At 51.1% G+C, this 19,799-nt stretch overlaps 1 protein-coding gene across 1 annotated transcript; it reads right to left on the bottom strand.

Moving 5' to 3' along the window:
- Positions 1-313: 313 nt before the first annotated feature.
- Positions 314-19,250, bottom strand: LOC143642331 (myeloid cell surface antigen CD33-like). The gene is made up of 5 exons (XM_077110660.1): positions 19,229-19,250; positions 4,110-4,239; positions 3,645-3,922; positions 679-800; positions 314-373 (listed from the first exon to the last, which is right to left on the bottom strand). The coding sequence occupies exons 1-5, from the start codon at positions 19,248-19,250 to the stop codon at positions 314-316; spliced, it is 612 nt and encodes a 203-aa protein (XP_076966775.1).
- Positions 19,251-19,799: the final 549 nt, after the last annotated feature.

The following is a 19,799-nucleotide window of genomic DNA, read 5'->3' as shown; positions in this document are numbered from 1 at the left end:
AGCAGGGAGACCAGGGTCAGTGTGGACAGACATCAGGGAGGCCAGGCTTAGGAGGAAAGAAAGGCCAGTTGGTGGCTAGGGCACCAGGGAGGTGACACAAGGTTGAGGTGGGGACCCACCTGACTCTACTGTAGACAGGAGCCCTTGAGTCAGGGTCAGATGGGGCCCCAGCAGGAGGGGTAGGCTTCAGGATGGAGACAGCTCACCTGCAGCCATGGGGAGGTGGCTAACATGGGAACATGATGGGGGAAGGTTCCCTGGGCAAGTGGGATGCTGAGACGCTGCATCACTGAACTGGGACTAACTGGTGGCATCATTTCCACACTCCACACCCATTGTAGGCCTCGCTGCCCTCTTCCTGTGTGATGTCACTCTTAGGGAAGAGAACAGGACCTTCAGCTGGACAGCCTGGTATAAGGGGCAGTAGCCCCTGGCCCTGTGACCTGTCAGGGGCTGGAGGTGACTGAGGGAGACAGATAAGGCCTGGCCTGAAGACCTCCTTGATAAGAACTGCTCCCCCCATGTTGGGCCAGAACTGGGGACAGATAGCGATTGCCCATGGCCCAGGCAGAGTCCTCAGCACCCACTAGCCCCTGCTAGACACCAGTGCTCTTGGCCATTTTGAGTCCCCTTTGCTGGACTCTGGGATTCAGTGCCAGAAGCCTGCCCTGCCCACACCTCCTCTCCACCCCTGGGCAGTGCTGACCTGAGAAAGATGAGGCAGAGGCCAAGGAGCAGGATCTTGACAGCCACCTCCCCGATGGCCACCAGGACCACCTGGGCCATGGGCCCTGACCTCCCTGCAGAAAAGTGGACGAGGCCAGAGTCACCTGCTAATCCACAACCCAGGTCCCTTCTCCCACACAAGGCCATAAACATGGCTCCTCCAGGCCTCCTCAATCCCTAATGTGGGGCCATCAGCCCAGGCCTCCCTCCAGGTGATGACTGCCCAGCAGCTGAACAGACAGGACATAAGCTTCTCATTGTCACAAAGAAGTCTTCTGCTAATCCATCGACACCATCAAGAAAATGAACAGACAACACACAGAACTGGAGCACAGAGTGGCCAGTCACAGGGTTGGGGGTTGGCGGGGTCACTGTTCAGTGTGTGGAGTCTCCTAGGACTCCAGTGACCAAGGACCTAAACACCCAGGCTAAAGCAGGATCCCGGGATTTGAAAACACCCCCTCTGAAGGGACCTACAAATGACCAAACGTACAGGAAAATGTTCCCATCTCCCTCCACGGGGACCTTCATGACAGTCAAAGCTGCAGTGAGTGTCCCCTTCACACCCACAGCAGAGCACAGTTTGCACAAAGGAAAACCCCAGTATTGGTAAGAGTGTGAAGAATTCAGGACGCCTGGACAATGCTGGTGTGAATTCAGAGTGTCTGATTTTGGGGGAGAGGCTGTGCGTCCTGACACAGGGACAGTGACAAGAGCCTTCGTAGCTTCACTGGTTGTAACTGCTGAAGGAACCAGAAACCTTTGCTCAAAGGAATCTCTTACACCAGCCCTCCCACAAATGTTCATAATGCCAAAGGGAGGGAACAGCCCTCCTGTCCATCAACTGGTAAACAGATGAGCAAACGTGGTCTTGCCCACAATAGATACTGGACACTTGGGAAGGAATGCAGTGCTACTCTGTGTTACAGGGAAGAACCTTAAATCACTGTCTGGTGAGCGAGGTCAGATAAAAAGCCACTGTTGTGTGATTCCACTTCTATGTAACATCCAGAGAGCAAATCCACAGAGACTAGATCAGGTTAGTGTTGGCCAGAGGAGGAGACCTGCTTCGTGGGTGCAGGGCTTCCTTCTGGGGTGATGAAAGTGTTCTGGAACTTCACAGAGGTTGTGGGTCACATCACTGCACAGGCACAAGATGCCATGTCTAGTGTAAAGTGGATTGTGGTGGGTTTGACACTGTGTGGATTTTATCTCAATAAAAATGTGTGGATGTAAATTTATAAACTACAGGGAGATTTGAAATTGACCTGACATGGGCAGAGATCCAAGGGTTCTTCCAGGAGTAGAGGGTGTCGCTCAGTGGTGAGTAGGTCCTGAGCCCTGGGTTCAATCCCCAGCACCAGAAGCACAACCAGACAGGAGGTCCTCCCCACCCTGGCTTGGTGGACACCCTCACTGGCCCCTCACTGGTGGGAGTTACTGTCTCCACTCTGAGGGGAGAAGCACATGGTCTTGCCCCAGAATGAGAAGAGCTTGGGACCCAGATGCCTCTGCATTCAGGAGCTGAGCTCACTGAGTGCACACCCAGCTGTGGATGGAGGCTCAGGACCATCCGCTGCCCGCTCCTGTGGGCTGAATGGACTCAGAGCCAGGAGAGGCAGTTGTTGGAAGACACAACAGAACAGGGTCCACACTTGCATTGGGAGACCATCCTCACAGGGAATGAGTACTCTGAGTGTGGTTGACATGCAGTGACCTCTCACTCCTCAGGTGGACATCCCAATGTTTGCTGCAGCCTGCATGGACACTGGCCACTTCTGGGAGGGGACTGGAGCTCTGGGCACACACTGCTGTGTGTTCTGTGTGTTCCCTGGACTGTGCCTCCTCCCACAAGCACTTAGATCAAAGCTGTTGGGGAATAAGAAGAGGAGGCTGGAGGTGGGTCCAGGAGGAGGCTGGGAGGGGGCCTGGGAAGCCCAGTTGTGCTGTGGGAGTGTCACCCTGTCCCTGTGGTGGTGAGGGGCAGATGCTGGAGTCCCAGGATCCTGGGAGGGAAAGGACAGAAGGTCAAAGAAGCTGTGGAGCTGAGAGTGGGAAGGGGTCCCTGAGGTCTCCAACAGGAGGTTCTGTTACCAGGTTAGTCCAGCATGAGGGGGACCCATCCCTGCCCTGAGCTGAACAGGCCTCCACCCCCCAGCCCCAGCAAGGCCCCTCCCTGCCCGGGCCAGGCCCTGGGGAGACACTGACTGCAGGGCTCTCTGCAGCATCCTGGACATGGAGATGGTTCGTTTCCCCTTTTAGTTGGATTGAAGATAAGACAGTGTGGGAGACCAACCTGGCATGTGACTGAATCACTCCCTGGCTGGGTGATTGAGGCATTGGGTAGCAGAAATGCCACTAGAGTGCCCCATACTTCTTGGGCTCCAGGACTCGAGGACGGTGTCTTATGTAGAGGCCTGTCTCTTCACAACCACAGGGACCAATCACTACACCTGACCTTGCAACTCTGCCCCCCTTGACCTTCATTGGACGGGATTTTCCCCAGAATTTAGAGTTCCCCAATAAAAGCCCACTCTAATGCATGCTTGCCCACTCTCGCTAGCCTCTCCTGTAGATCCTCGCTCCCCGGATGGGGAACTTGAGGCAGAGAGCAAGAGGAGCCATCCTGGAGCTTGGTTTAAAGGTAATTTGTGTGTCTCTGTTTTATTTCTAACTCCCTGAGAATTTCCCTGAGTGACCGAACAGTTAATCATCTGTGCTGGCATCAGCCGATAAGACAGCACTCCCCATACCCAGCCCGTAACCACAGACACAGAGAGGCAGGGCCTGTGCCCTACCAGGTCCCTGACTCAACCAGGCCCCCAGGACATGAACAAAGTGTTCCTACTCTGGAATCCAAGCCTCCTTCCCTGTTCCTCACACCCCCAGGGACCCAGGGGGCCTGGCCCATCACTCACAGGTGACATTGAACTGGATGGTTCTCTCTGTGGTCACACCAGCTGCAGGGAACTTCACCTGACAGGTGAGGTTGGTGCCATGGTCCTGGGGCAGCGGGGTGAGGGTGAGCACTGAGGAGTGGATGATGTTGGGGCCCAGGGAGGACATAGAGGGCCCTAGCCAGGAGAAGGTGGGCGGCATCCCCTGCTCACAGGCCCAGGGTACAGAGCAGGTCAGGTTGCTATTACAGCTAGACTCCAGGGTCCCAGGGATGAAGATGTCAGGGGTGTGGGTCAGAGCTGGTGAGCAGAGAGGGACAGGCAGGGTCAGGAGGGAGGGTAGGAGGTGGGGCCCTGAGAGAAGCTCAGGCTCTGACCCAGCTGCTCCCTGAGCCCCTGATTCTTGACCCCCAACTCCCCCAGGGCAGGGTCCCACCCAGCCCTGCCCTGTGACCTTCCTGAGGCTGCCCCAGAACTGGAGTCTTTCCTGTCACATGCACAAAGACCTTTTTGTTATAATAATTCCACTTAAACTTTCCTTTCTCCAACCAAAATAAGTAGCAGCCACTGTCACTGCGCTTGGCATCTCTGATGCTCAGGGATCCGTTGTTGGTTCCTGGGTCCCCGAGGAGGAGGAACCTGCCCTGGGTCTCCTCTTACACTTTCCGAGTAGAGTTGGTGGTGGCCAACATAGAGCCATAAGCTATATTTGTCCCTGCACAGAACCAGGAGACAGACAGACAGCCAGTCTCTGAGCCGCGGTATGAGAAGCTGCAGGGCACCAGGATACAGAGACCCTCCTGTACCGTCACGGACTTGGGCACATCCATGCTGTGTTCTGGATCCTTAGAGGAGCGCCCCAGGGGAAGCCGAGGGTCATCACGGTGCACACTCCTTGGCCCCTCTGCACAGGTCCCCTCCACTGCCCACAGCAGGGACAGCACCAGCAGCCTCAGCATCTGGAGGTAGAGAGTCCTGGGCTCCTGGGACTGAGCAGAGCAGCAAGAGCCTGCAGAGGGGAAGCTGCAGGACCCACGGAAGTTGGGGAGGGGCCAAGGACTGGGCAGTTCTCAGAAGAGGAACCTCAGACCCGCTCACCACTGCAGTCCATCTGCTCTGTGCTGAGGAGGGACACAACACAGCCAGAGACCCAGAGGCCTGCCAGAGAGGGGCCGAAGAGAGAGGAAACCAGGCTCTGCCCCATCTTGGGTGCTTCCCTGGAACACTCAGGATGGGACCAGGACCCTGGGGACACTGGGAGTCCAAGACACTGGCGGGGTTCTGGGTCCTCCCAGGCCGAGGGGCTGTTCTGTGTGTACTGGTCACACCAGGAGCTGGCCAACTCCTACCTGGACCTGGGGCCATACTTGTCTCATTCCCTGGAGTGGTCAGTCCTGCAGGAGGGACTCTGTAGGGCCGCGTCTGAGCACAAGAAAGGCAGAGGGGCACCAGCCAGCCAGACACTCTGCAAACCACCAGGCGCTCCCTGAACTGCTGGTGAGGCCACAAGAGGCTGCCACCTGGTCACCACCTGGGGTGCCCCACACAGGAACTCAGGCCTCAGCTGCCTGCCCCAGAGCCGCAGGTGCTGGGGAGTCGACCACCTGCCTTGGTAGCATGAGGGTGGGGTTCAATAGGGCACAGAGCTGTCCCAGTGTCCAGTGCAGATACCAGGTCAGTGACCCTCTAGAACAGGTGCCACGGTGTGTCCTCAGGAGGCACAGAGAGGGGGCAGTGTCCTCAACCAGAGCTGAGGGGCTTCTCTCCCAAGAGTGCTGCCTCCTGGGTGAGCACTGGGGCCATTTGGGGAAGTCCCCGTCACACATATTGGCACTTCCACATTAGTCTGCCTCTCACTGTGATGTGGCCTTCGAGGGAAGTCAGGTTTCCAGAGAGCCCTAGTGGCCCACGAGGACAAGATGCAGTGCTCAGTTCACGGGTTCCCCTCCCCCAGCAGGGGCTCAGGTCTGCTCCACTCTCCTGGCTCCACATATTCCAGGGTCATCGCGGGTTGGCTGTGTCCCCAGGAGCTCCTTTCATGATGGACCCGCACACATGGCTTCTGTGAACACCTCTCACACACTCACCAGGTGACGGTGGGGTTGCTGTCAGGCCTGGTGACAGTGACAGAAAGCTGCTCTAAATATAGAAACACAAGGACAAGCCACTTATTGTGTGGAGGAGAGTCCCCATGTCACTTGGTGAAGATTTGGGAGAGGTTGTCTGGATCCCTGGCAAGAGTGTAGGTTCCCATTTAGATGACATCTCCCAACTCTTCCCCACGGGGCGGTACCATTCATTCTCCCGCTGTCAGCCTCGGGGAGCTCTGGTGGATGCAGGTCCTCTTCAGCATTTGGGGCCACCAGGGTGTCCCCAAACCTCTATCATGTTAACCCTCCTTGTTCCTTTGTGAAGGTTTCCTTCTTGCGTTACAGTTGTGCCGGAGAGCAGGGTCACTGGGACATCGTCATCTGGGCAGGGAAGGTGACTGGCTCCACTCAGTCCCAGTGCTGTCCCCCACCTTCTATCCTTCACCTGTCCCCTCCCCCACCCCCTGGGCTCTTCTACTGATTCACTGTCCTCTCATTGGGGCTCTGTTGGAGCAGGAGAAGGTGAGGTTCAGGCCCTGTTCCTGGGGATGCACAGCAGGACTTGGTCCACTGCGGTCCACGGTCCACCCCTCTGGTCGCTGTATTCCCCTGGAGCAGGCCACACACCACCCCTGGCTGCAGTCTCCAGCCCCACAGGCCAAGGCTGCTGAGCAGCTTCTCCTCACTGACTGGCCCTGGATTCTCTGTGCCCAGTGGAGGCCTCTTCCTGGGGACCCGCCATGGAGACCCCACTCCCCCTGTGAACTCTCCTGCTCCAGGCCCCCCTCAGTGGAGATGGTGCTGTCCCCTGTGCCTGGCCTCCTGTGCTCAGGGGGCACCCTGCTGAGGCTCCTGCTGGGTCCTCCTCCCCTTCAGGTTAGGGCAGGCTGGGTTGGTCAAGCAGCTGCTGAGGGACAGGTGGCCACTTCCCCTTAGCTACAGTGAATGCTGCCACAGTGACCCTGGGGTGGACACGTTGCCTCCCAGGTCTGTGTGGGTTCCCTGGGGGGTGGTCACAGTGGAACCTCTGATGACCAGATCATCTGTTCCTGGTCTTTTGAGGAACCATGGCGCTGCCCTCCACAGTGGGTGCCCCCTTTCTCCTTCTCAGCACAGAGCACAAGCCTCCAGCCCCCGCATCCTCCTCCTCACTAGCATTGCCCATTTTAAAATAGGAACCTCAAGATGGGTGTGAGGGGCACGTATTTAACAGGTGCAGTGTGAAGGGTGACGTGGAGGTTTGGGGTTGCACTTCTCAGGTGATTCCTGATGGTGGTGTGTATGCACATACTTAGCCACCATTTGTATACCTTGGAGAAGTGTCTCCAAGTGTTTAACTGCAGCCATGTGTGTATACCTTATAGAGTGACTATTTGTCAATCAGGTGGGGACCATTTTTGTTCCTTTTCCATTTGCAGATGGCCTGGTTTTGAGGGTCCTTTCTCAAGGATTGAACCCAGTGCTCCACATGTGCTGGGCAAGGACTCCACCTCGGAGCTCCAGCCCAGGCCAGGTGGCCCTCACTTGAGATGCTCTGGACACAGGACACTCCCTAGTCCCAGGAATTTCCTCTCACATGTAACTTTTTTTCTCCCTTGAAGGAAAGACCTGGAGCTGTTACCACTCCTGGGGGACACACAGGGACAGCACCTTGACCCTGGCGTTAAGCAGTGGTATCATTTCTTGGGTAACATCAAAAGAAGAGGTGACGAACTAAAGAATCCAGATGGATTGCAGCAAAATGAAGAGTTTATGCACAACCCGAGAAGTGACCAGAAAGCGAGAAGAAGGAAGAGGATCACATGTTTTCAGTTAGGCAATTGAATCAGGGATCCAAAATACACAAGAAACACAATTCACAGCAAGAAACAATCTATTAAAAATGGACAAAGATCTGAATAGATATTTCATTAAAGAAGATTTATGTGAATAGCAGGCGTATTTTAAAGTCACCATGTCACTAATCATCAATAAAATGCAAGTCACAACAAAAATGCAAGTCCCTATAACCCTGCTAGGACAGCCAGTGTCAAAAAGAGAAAAGACAGGTGTCAGCAAATACACAGAGGAAGGAGCCTGTGCTCAGTGTCTGTGGGGTGTCTGTCAGCAGAGTTGCCCTGTGGAAGAGCAGAGCCCCATCCCTGAGAGAAGGACCCGCCCAGGATCCAGCAGCCCCACTGTGGGGTCAATGGCCACAGCAAGAAATGAGCTTGTCAGAGAGACGCCTGAAGCCCACATCTATTGCCGCACTGTCCACAAGAGCTAAGCAGGGAGTCAGCCTACGTGTCCACTAGGGCTATTGTATGTGAAGAATGCACGCGCGCGCGCACACACACACACACACACACACACACAGGAACACACACAAGTACAATGTGCAACATATTTCAACACAGCCAAGGAAGCACCTTCCAATCTCCCATGACAGAGCAACCGGGCACACACAGCCGGGCACAGAGCATCTTCCCACAGCACAGGGTGTGCCAGGTGGAAGCGCAGAGGGGCTGGTGGGGTTGAAGGTGCTCACCTGGGAGTCCCTGTGCTCAGCCCTCCACGTTGTAGGCGAGTGTCACAGCTCAGTGCTGCACACAGCGAGCACATGTCACCTCTACCTGTCCATAAGAGAGTGACATTAGTGATGTTAACAACAGCACAGCGGTGAACATTCACAAGGGCCACGTTGTGCATAAATACTGGACATTTTATTTGTCACTTGACCAACAATGAAGTGACTGATCTTTGGGGAGTAATATGGAAAAATCTGCCCAGATTAAGGTCAAGAAAATCTTTCCTTCAGTTTTCTTTTTGTGCTTTTACAGATTTAAGTCTTATGTTATGTCGTTAGTGTATTTTGAGTTGTTTTTCTGTGTAATACAAAATAAGTGTTCACTTTCTTTCTTCTGCACATATCCACATGGATATCATTTTTCCTAGAATTTTTAGACTGTATTTAGGTATGATTCTGCAGATAAATACTTTTTAAATTGATTTTTGATTAAGATATAATTCATGCACACCAAAAATTGACAGTGTTAGAGTGCACAGTAGGGATTTTAGTGTATTCCCAGTTATGCAGCCATCACCATCGTCTAATTCTAGAACATTTCATCATCACTCAGAACCCCAGTGTGCTCTGACCTGCACTCTCCCAGCTCCCAGCCCCAGGACCATAAATGCACTAATATATTCTCTGTAACCATGGATTCATCTGCTCTGGGCATTTTTTAGAAATGATATAAAATAATCTATGGTCTTTGGGGGGCCTTCTCTCTCTCACTGAGCATGTTTTCAGGCTCTTGGTGTCATTTCTCAGTGCCCCTTTAGTCTTTATGTTGAAGAATCTCCCACTGTATGTAGAACACATTTTATTTTACACATTCACTAACTGATGGACATTTTGGTTATTTCCACTCCTTGGAATAAATTACAACCTAATGAATCACACTTCTGTGATTGGGAACTAACTACTATTTAGTTCACAGCTAATGAAAAATCACTGTTGCAATTTACAACTCTAGAGAAACTCTGTCTCACTTAATCCCCCAGCAACCTGGAATTTAGATCTCAGTATCCCTTCATGTAGAATGTCATAGACCCAGAAGAGCCCTCTGTCTGGACAAAGGATGGGAGGAGCCATTGGGTTGACAGGTTTCATATTCAACTCAACTCCAAATGGAGTGCCCTTCTCAGGATTTCATGTAGCATTAAAACCTGCAATATAAGCATGATCAATTTCATTCTATCACGTTCATCTCCTCATGAATAAGATATGAGACTAAATCAGCTGGTCCTGACCACCTTATAAGGTTGCTAAGACATTCCAGGAAAGAGCTGTAAAATGCACAGCAAGACGAGTTACAGATATCTTCAGGTATGACCTGAGATGACCCACACAGTGTGCCAGCAAAGGGATCTAGATTCTTCCTCATCAGAAACTGGAAGTCAGATGGCCTGATCTTTGTCCTTACTTCCTGGGTGAGTCTCAGTAAAGTCACTTCCCTCACTATTGGACTCTCCCACGATTGTCAACTAGTGGTACCCACGCTGGGAACTCCCTTCTTCTCTTTTGTTAAAAAATAAAATAAAAAGAGAAAAAGAAAAGAAAAAAATCAAATGAACTACCTGATTGTGTGTCACATTCCTGGCAAAAAAATCACACAAGTTCACTCAAGTGAACTGGGCAGCGTGAAATAACCACATGTGGACACAGATTTTTTTTGAGAGAGAGAGAGAGAGAGAGAGAGAGAGAGAATTATAATATTTATTCAGCGCACACGGATCGAACCCAGGCCGCATGCATGCCAGGAGAGCGCGCTACAGCCTGAGCCACATCCCCAGCCCAGAGGTACCTTTTTTTTTGGACGTGCTATGATGGCTCCTCTGATCTTAAAGGTCCACAGAAACAGAGAGAGGAGAGAGCCAGGGAGTGCTGACCCCTTTTATTAAGGAGAAACCATTCAAATGAGGCCAGGGCTCAGGTTTCAGGGGGCTGAGTCTAACTTTGTGATGTCCACTGTCAGCAGGTTGACTGACATCTAGGAAGGCCACACCCAAGGGCAGAGCAAGAGAAGGGGACACACAAAGGGAGTTTCCATGGAACATTCTATCCCAAACAGGGCAAAGGGGTAATATCACAAAGGAACAGGTGACCGAAACTCCACCCATGAGGCTGCAGGAAGGCACACCTACACATGAAGACATATTTGACGGCATTTTTATTCCTCTCAAGACAGGGTCTACAGACACTTGAAAGTGGCCAGATCACTGGAAGTGACCAACAGGACCTCAAAGCAATCAGGAGAGGAAAATGCTGGTCACATGGCATGGCGCCTCCCACAGTTGTGAATCCTAGTTAGCTTTGTACTGGCTGAAAAGCTACCCTCCTCTGCTAGTGTACATCTATAGCTGATTTTAATGCTTTAAAATTGAGAGAAGTTCTTAGAATTTTAAGTAAAATCCAATTTAACATTTTTTAAAAATTAGGGTCTGTGTTGTGGCTCACTAGTACAGTGTTTGCAAATACCTATGAGGCACTGGGTTTGATCCTCAGCACCACATAAAAATAAACAAAATAAAGGTATTATGTCCATCTAAAACTAAAAAAAAATTTAAATATGGGTAGTGATTTTTATACTGGTTAAGAAATATAAGTCCCCCTAATATTATAAAATATTCCTCTTTGCTTCTTCTAGGAGCTTCATTGTTTTACAGTCACACTGAAGTCTATTATATATACCAAGTTGATATTTGGGTGTGATATGAAATGTGGATCCAGGTTAATCCTCCTTTGTTTAGATTTCTAATGACTTTGGCACCAATTATTGAAAACACCATTTCTCCCCTGAATCCCTGTGGCCCTTAATCACCCCCCAGTCCTCTGTGTTCCCAGGTCTTTACTAAGGTGCCCTGGTCTGATCCAGTGACCTGTTTATCTCTGCTTCCACTAAAACCAGTGTCTTAGTTACTCTAACTTCATCCAAGTCTGAAAGTCAGACATCTTCAGGATTCCAGCTTTCTATGACTTCAAGAATGTCTTGACTTTTCTCCTGTTTTGCATTTTCTTATAACTTGGAATCAGCTTGAGAACCCCCCTCCACACACACACTTGCCAGAATTTTTATTGGAATTTACTGAATTTAGGAAAAGTTTGGGGTGAATTGATCACAAATGTGGTACAATATTCTTTTAATTGTTTTTGAGATAATAAACATGAAACAATAATTATGGTTTTAACCATTTAAAGAGTAATTGTCAGTGTCATTAAAGACAGAGGTTTCAGTTTGGAGTGTCATGTGGGGATCCTGGCATGGGGTTCCTGCTGGTGGGCAGCTCCATTTCCCTGTGGTCCTGTGTATCTGGCACATCCTCAGCACGATGCTGGCCTCCAGAATGAGCTGGTGCTCCTTTCCCCACACTTTATGGAGGAGATTGAGGTTCATGTTAGCCCCACATGATCAGTAGAGGTGACCAGTGAGGCCATCTGGGCCAGGACTTTCCTGGTGGAGGTCTTGGGTTAGGGACTCATCTTCTTGCCAGTGTGAGGTCTGCTCAGAGGCTCCGCCTGCTCATGGCTCAGCCTGTGTAGGTTGCAGGTTCCAGGAATCTGTACTCTCACCTAAGTGGGGCCACTCATTAGCTAGGACTGTCCCAGGGGCTCAATTAATCATCTTCATTTCTCTAAAGTCATTGGGGATATCCTCATTTTCATTTACGACTTTCATGATTTGAGAGTCTGTACTTGGTCAGTCTAGCTACACGTTGGTCAATTCTGTTTGATTTTTTTAAGAAGCAGTTTCTTGTTTGCTTGATTTTCTGTTACTTTTCTGTCTGGTGTCATGGTGTCTGTGGTGACCTTGGTTCCCCTCTGTTAAGTTTGTATTTTGGTCTTTGCCTGACGTCAGGTCGCTGGTTGGAGACCTTTCCTCCCCAGGTCAGCTCTTATGCTCACATTTCTCTCCAGCTCTGCCCCCTGGACCCGTGGATCCTCACACTGTGTCCCACTGCTCCTCATCTCCAGGAATTGTTGGGTCTCCCTGGGGAGTTCTTCTTTGCCCACGGGGTATTCGCGATTGGTGTAGGATTTCCACATCCGTGTGGCTCTCTGCTTTCCTCTTGGGATGGATTTCTGGTCTTGTTTCATCATAATAGGAAAAGATGCCGCATGATTTCAACCTTATAAAATCTATGACGACCTGTGTATGGCCCAGGGGTCCTCCTGCCCCCAGCAGATTATCCTGTTGATAAATCTCCTTCTGAGTCCAGGTTTGTCCTTTCCGTGAGACTGTAGGGTGACATCCACTCTCATCCTGGCTGCCTGGCCCTTGGGCACAGACCCAGGTGACTGGGGGCCCCTGATGTTACAGGACCCGGCTGCTCCTTGGCTCCTCTCTTGGCCAACTCCTGCCTCCCCTCCAGGCGCAGCTGGAAGGAGCTTCTTCCAGGGAACCTCTCCCAACCTCCACTGCCAGGAAAGGACTCTGAGATGTTCTCACCAGTCACAGGCTAGAGAACAGAGCATGAAAGAGACAAGGGAGGTTTGTGACAATGATGGTTTTAAGCTAAATTAAAAAAGAAAAAAAAATGGCTCTACCTCTCTCTCCTGCAGGTTGGAGACCCCCATCAAGGTGACATCCTTCTGCTCTTAGATCCAACCAATCAAGAAGCCGCAGCACCTTCCCTCCCTGGACTGCCCCTGTCCCAGGATTCTGCTCGCTCTGTGTCACCTTGTCCCTTATGTCTACAGTCAGTGTAAGTTCAGGGGAGATGGTTTCCATTTCTTCTGCCCATAATGTCATTCAAACCCTCCTGGTCCCTTAACTCTGGTGGGTGTTTTTCCAGCTGCCATCTGGCCACGCTGCTGGTGGCCCAGGGGACTGGTCTGAGGACCAGGTCTCTCCCCTGGGCCATCATCCATGCTGCTCACCAGCCCTTTCCTTCAGACACCTCTTAGTCTCAAAGCTGAACAACTTCCCTTCCAAGAGCTCATGCCCTTGGCCCCAGACCTGGGCCCTAATGACCTGTTCAATATCTTGGGCTCCTATTTACAGGAACCTCGTCACATTGTGTTTTAGGAAGTCACCTATTTCTGTCCCTACCCAAACCCCAACCACTCATGAATTTGAGTCCCACCCATTGGTAGAAATAATTAACTGGGAAACCATTAGTGTTCCCAGATCTGGCTCTTGGCTCTGGTACCTTGGGTTTCAAGGTAAAGAAAATGAACATTGACTCATAGTGACTGGTCATTTCCCAGGACAGTAAGCTTGAGGTCAACCACCAGACACTGTCAACTAACCTCAAAATGGGACTTTCCTGAAGACACTACTGTCCTTTTTTTAATTGTACTAAGGATTGAACCCAGGGTTCCTTAACCAATGACCCACACCCACATCCCTAGCATCTTCTTTCTTCTTCTTTCTTCTTTCTTCTTTCTTCTCCTTCTCCTTCTCCTTCTCCTTCTCCTTCTCCTCCTCCTCCTCCTCCTCCTCCTCCTCCTCCTCCTCCTCCCCTCCTCCTCCTCCTCCTCCTCCTCCTCCTCCTCCTCCTCCTCCTCCTCCTCCTCCTCCTCCTCCTCCTCCTCCTCCTTCTTCTTCTTCTTCTTCTTCTTCTTCTTCTTCTTCTTTTCAGGCAGGGTCTTGTTAATTTGCTGAGGCTGACTTTTAACATGGAGTCCTCCTACCTCAGCCTCCCCAGCCACTGGGATTACAGGCTTGTTCCACCATGCCCAGTCCATGAATTGTCCTTTAATTAGGAACTTTATGGGTCCTTGAAGTTTGGTTTCACTCACACCAAGTCAAATATTTCTACTTGTTCTGTTTCCATGAATAACTCATAAAAGTGGTCTGCACTGCCTGACTCAGGATCCCCTGCTCTATAAACAACTCTTTAAAATTTTAATGTGCCTAAGTTTATCCATTTTTTTTTTTGAATTGGAAATTGAAGCCGAGTATGCTTTTACCCCTGAGCCTTTCCAATTTTTTATTTTGTGACAGGGTCTTGTGCAGTTGCTGAGGGATTTGCTAAGTCCCTGAGGCTGGTGGTGAACTCCAGACCCTCTTTCCTTAGGTTCCCAAGTGACTGGGTTACACGAGTGTGTCCCCTAAGCTGATGTCTTGGGGTGAGGCAAGCACTGTGCCTCCTTCCTCCAAGGTTCCTGGGGGTGGCAGATACCATGCATGTGGCAAAGCATGAAAGCAGAGTAACAGGAGAACCCAGCCACCCCCAGGGTTTCGTTCACAGGTGTGACGAGGAGGAACCAAATGCACTTAAATGTTTTACTGTGTGGAAACCAGACAGGGAGAGGAGTAATGGCCCTTCTGGTGACCTTGAAAGGAACAAGTAGGGAAATGATGCAGGAGGCTCCCAGCACAGGCTTCTTTTTTGACACTGGAGGAATGTCTGCACAGAGTGGAGACAGTTTTGCTTGTCAGCTGGACAGAGGACTCTGCCCATGTCCTGTAGGTGGAATCCAGGGAGGCTGCTCAGCTCCCACAGTGCCCAGGACAGCCCACCACACCACAGAGTCACCAGCCCCAAATGCCCAAATGGAAGGGTGCTGAGGGGGCTGAACCCAGCTCCAGGCCACCCCGTGGGAAAGTGCGGGGGTGGGGAGGCAGGGGAGCACTTGATGGGGAGGTGGGATTTGAGCCACAGGTGAGCATGTCCTGCCAAGATGGAGACAGGGGAGGGGACTGAAGTGGGCAGAACTGCGAAGGAGGCCTGGAGAGGCTTCCTGAGAGTCCCAGGAAGGACCAGGTGTGCTGAGCAGGGCGAGGCTGAGACAGGGCTCTGGTGTGGAGGGGAGATGGCTAGTCGCCCAGGGGCTCACTGCAGGGGGTTAGGGGGGAAGGGCAGGGTGAGTGGGGACCATTAGGAAGCTCCCTTTGCTGATGCTGTGGGTGATGGGCTGGAGGCTGAGGGGAGCCCAGAGGCTGGGGAGAAGGCTGTAGGAATGATCTGGGGAACAGAGGTCACAACTTCGACCTGGAAGTGGGGAAGAAGGTACAGATCAGAACTTGGGGACTGTGAAAAGGGACCACAAGAGAGAGAGGGAGAAGTGAAACAAAACCCTGGCCAGGCACATGTGAGACTTCTCCTTATAGAAACATTATCTAATACTTCCTATTTGCTAACTGGGACTTCAGCAGGTTTTCCCCTGTGACCACAGGGACACTCACTGTATCAGGCGGCAGGTGGAGAGCAGCATACAGCTGGCACCTTAGGGGGTTGTTATGGTTGGGTATGAGGTGTTCCCTGGAAATCTCCTGTGCCAATGCAGGAATGTCCTCAGGTGAAATGAGGAGACTGTGACACTGTCACCTAATCTATGGATTAGTCCACATGATGGGATAATAATTTGAGGGATTACTGGGTGGTAATGGGAGGCATGTGGGGCTGGCTGGAAGAATAAGTCCCTGGGGTGTGCCTTTGTGGATTTTACTTGTCCCTGGCTCTGCCCTCTCACTGTGCTCTCCTCTTCCCTGGGATGAGCAGCTGTCCTCCACCACGCCCTTCTGCCACAATGTCCCACCTCACCTTGGCCCCAGAGCAATGGGTCTTCACCACCACAGGCGGAACCTCTGAAACTGCGATTCCCAGATGAACTTTTCTTCCTCTGAGCTGTTCTCGCCAGGTGTTTGGACCACATCAGTGAAAAGCTGACATAGTCAATTAGAAAATTGAACAATGACCTCAGCAGCACGTGGCACTCAACTGAATGCACTTTGACCAGTCCCCCAAAGCTGACTGCTACTGGACACTTACCACACCCCAGACATGCACCAGACTGCTGTGCCTCTTCCCTGAATCCTCAACATGAACCCTTGAGCCACGTGGTCCTGTTATCCCCATTTACAGATGTGCAAAGGGAAGAAGGAAGAGATGGAGCTTTGAAGCAGGCATTAGAGTGCTGGAGATCTGACTTCAAGTATCCATCCCCATCACCATCACCACCATCATAACCATCTCAGTCATCTCCATCATCATCACCATCACTATCCCTCTCACCATCATCACCATCACCATCACCACCATCACTATCACCACCATCATCACCACCATCATCATCACTATCATCCTCATCACATTTTGGTTTTGGGGACTGAACACATGCCTTGAACTTGTGATCCTTGGACCTCAGCATCCCAAGGCACTGGGATTACAGGCAATGCCACTGTTACAAACCTATTATTTTTCTAATTGAGGCAAAATTGCATGACATAAAATGAACCATTTTAAAGCAAACAATTCAATGATATTTAGTACATTCACAATGTTGTGCAACCACCTCTATCTAGTTGCAAAACATTTTCATAACCTCAAAAGGAGACCTTTTGTGTCCACTAAGCAGCAGCTATCCATTTCCTCCTCCTCCACATCCTGGAACTCACCAATTTAATTTCTGTTTCCATAGATTTACCTACTCTGGACATTTCCTATTATTGGAATCATACAATATGTGACCATTCATGTCGGGCTCTCTCATGTAGCATCATGTTCTTGAGATTCATCCATGCTGGAGTGGACATCCATGTTCAGTCCTTTTATGACTGAGTGATACTCCACCATATGGGTAGGTCACAGTGTGCTAATCCATTCATCAGTTGATGGGCATTTGGTTTTTCTCCACCTTCTGGCTGTTACAAATGGTTTAATGTTTACCCATTGTTCTCTATTGTTTCCCTCAGACAGTTTACACAGTCTCCAGATCCTGTAAATACAGATATGGAGAAGAGATGGATGAGATCCAAGAAGAAGAAGTTCTAGAATTTTCCCAGGGTGGTAGGAAGGACTTGGAGAAGGCTCATGCTGGAGAGAACTTTGTCTTTGGGTCTTGAAGCTCTTTATATAGTACCAGAGCACTCCCAGGCCCAGGGAGGCAGGAGGAGGTGAAGACTCACCAGATCAGGAAGTGGCTCAGTGGCCCCTTAGAGAAACAGGCAGAGAGGACCTCAACTGGGACATGAGAGATTGGAGGATGAAAGGATGAGACTTGTCCCACAAGATCCTGTGAGTGAAAGGCATGGGATCACGTTCAGTGGTAAATCAGAGCTGGATGCAGAGAACAATTCCACCCCACCCCACCCCGCCCTGTGCTTAGGACAGAGTGCATGTCCCAGTGTCACCTCCTCCTGTGGAGATGTCCCGTCGTGATCTCAGATTTTAACAAGGGCATCTGGGTGAGGGATTTATAGACACTCTCTGTGCCATCTCAGCAAATTTTCTGTAAATATAAAATTCCTCAAAATGAAAAATTTATTTAAAAATAAGAAAGTGTTGGAGATGTGGCTCAGGGGTAGAGCTCCTGTTTAGCCTGTATGAGACCTGGGGCTCCGTCCTCAGCCCTGCAAAAAATAAAATGAAGTAAAACAATAACACCTGTCATTTCTCTCCTACCAGGACATTGGGTCTGGCTGGCTTGAGGGCCAGAGCTCCAGTTTTCCATGGCATAGTGAAGGATCCCCTCAGGACCCAGGGTAGCTGCTGCCCTGCTGTGTGTGTTGTAGCATGAGCGGGTCCTCCCTTGTCCATGGCCATGTTTTGTGCATTGTGGTGTGTTTGTGTTGGTATCTGTTGCCTCTGTTTGTGTCTGAGGTAGGTGTGTGTGTGCATATGTGGGGTGCACATCAGCATCTGGAGTGTATATGTGTCCTGAATGTGTGTCTGCATGTGTGTCCATGGTGTTTGTGCACATGTCTGAGGTGTGCATGTGGATTTTTCTGTGTTTGAGCTGTGATGTGTCTGAGGTGTGTATGCATCTCATCTCTTAGTGCATGTGTGTGTCTGCATGAGGAATATGTGTGAATTTTGAGATGTGCCTGTTTATATGTGTGAATGTGTGTTTGAATCTGTGCGTGCGGGTGCATGTGATATGGTCACTCTCTGTATGTTCATTTTGTTTCATTCCAAACTTCTTGTCACCAACCAGAATCACATATAATATACTCAGTTATTATTTACCTGTCTTTCTCACTATTAAGATGTGTATCTAATGAAAGATTGTGTATCTGTCTGCTTACTGCTGAATCCTTCTTAGAACAATGTGTGGCATATGTGAGGTGCTCAGTAGTTACTTTACAAATGGTAAGAAAATACAGAATTGCAAAATGAGATTGCTTCTCCAAGGGACGACTCTGTGCTCTTTAGAGCATCCTATCTGCAGTGATCTGATCCCAGCCTGCTGTGCCTTTGTGCTATGTGACCATGCCCTAAGAGAGGGATGGAAAAGGGCAAACCATTCCTCCCACACATGAACCTGCCTTCTGTCTCCTGGAGGCCCTTGGTTCCCACACAGTGAGCTGGTTTCGTAGTTCATCCACAAATTCCTATCAAAACACTTGTGTTTCTTTCTCTCCTTTCTGCTTCTCTCATTAATAATGAGTGAAGTAAAATATCTAATGTGTTAATTTTCCCTGTATGACAGTCATGGTGGTGTCCCTCTTTGGGGAAAATCGTCCTTGGATGGAGTAGTGAAGGAACCCAGGTGTGCCTCTGTGCACGGGGTCCCTGCTGGGTCTGTGCTCTTGGCCTTAGAGACAGCACCCCAGGCCTCCAGATGGAGCAGATCCTGGAGAGGCCACAGGGGAGGAGGATGTTGGCCCAGGTGGGCCCCCCACGGAGGCAAGGACCAGAAGGAGAGGGGCACATGGGAGGTGGGGGATGCAGGCATGAGGTCCCCATGCCCAGGTCTCAGTGGCACCCAGACTCCCTGCCCTTCCAGGAATCTGGGATCAGGTCAGCCTGGGCTGAGAAGAAGCTGCATGAAGCATCTGGGCAGAAATTGGGCTGGGGCCTGCAGTGCCTGAGACCACGTGGCAAGAGATGGACTCTCCAGACAGAAATGTGAGAAGACAGAGGGAAACCTCTGAGGGTAAAGAGGGAAATAAATTCAGATGAAGAGGGGGGAAGGTCTGTGGGTGTGGGCTGCCAGGAGCAGGCTGCTCACCAGAGCCAACCTGATTCTCCCAGGGTCTGGGTGTACTCTAAATGCCACTGTGAGTGACTTATGCTCCTTACCAATGCTGTCCCAAGACAGCATGGCGACTCCCACCTGGTCCCTGGAGGTATCCCTCGCTAACCCACCCTCACCTCAGGACACCCTGAATCCCTCTCTAACACCCCCGGGGCCAAGAAGCCCCAGCCTGGACACACACACCCCACAGGGACCTGGACACCCTTGACCAGCTCACAGACAGCGTGTCACCAGGCCCCTCTCTAACCCACCTCTGCACTGAAGTATGCACAAGGCTCTGATCAGGGACCTCCATCCACCAGGAGACTCTGCCCAGGGACATCCCTGCAGGGGGTCTGCCACTGACCGTGGTGCTGAAACAGGGTCAGGATCCAGCTCAGCTGCCCCTGCTCTGCAGAGGGCTGAGCCCAGAGCCTGAGGAGCCCAGTGTGGCCCAGGAGGGGATGGCCAGGCCTGCTTCAGAGGCACAGGTGGAGACACAGGTGTAGTCACAGGGGACCACACATCAGAGGTGGGTTGTGCTGAGCACCCCCTGCAGCTGCCTGTCCCCCTTAGGCAACATCCTCCTGAGGGCAAGGTCATCTGGCCCCCTGGCTGGCCACAGGGAAGGGGCTG

Source organism: Callospermophilus lateralis, chromosome 11 (genome assembly GCF_048772815.1).
Source record: "Callospermophilus lateralis isolate mCalLat2 chromosome 11, mCalLat2.hap1, whole genome shotgun sequence".
In the NCBI taxonomy this organism is placed as follows: domain Eukaryota; kingdom Metazoa; phylum Chordata; class Mammalia; order Rodentia; family Sciuridae; genus Callospermophilus; species Callospermophilus lateralis.
The sequence above is the reverse complement of the archived record's forward strand: the minus strand, read 5'-3'. Positions and strand labels throughout refer to the sequence as shown.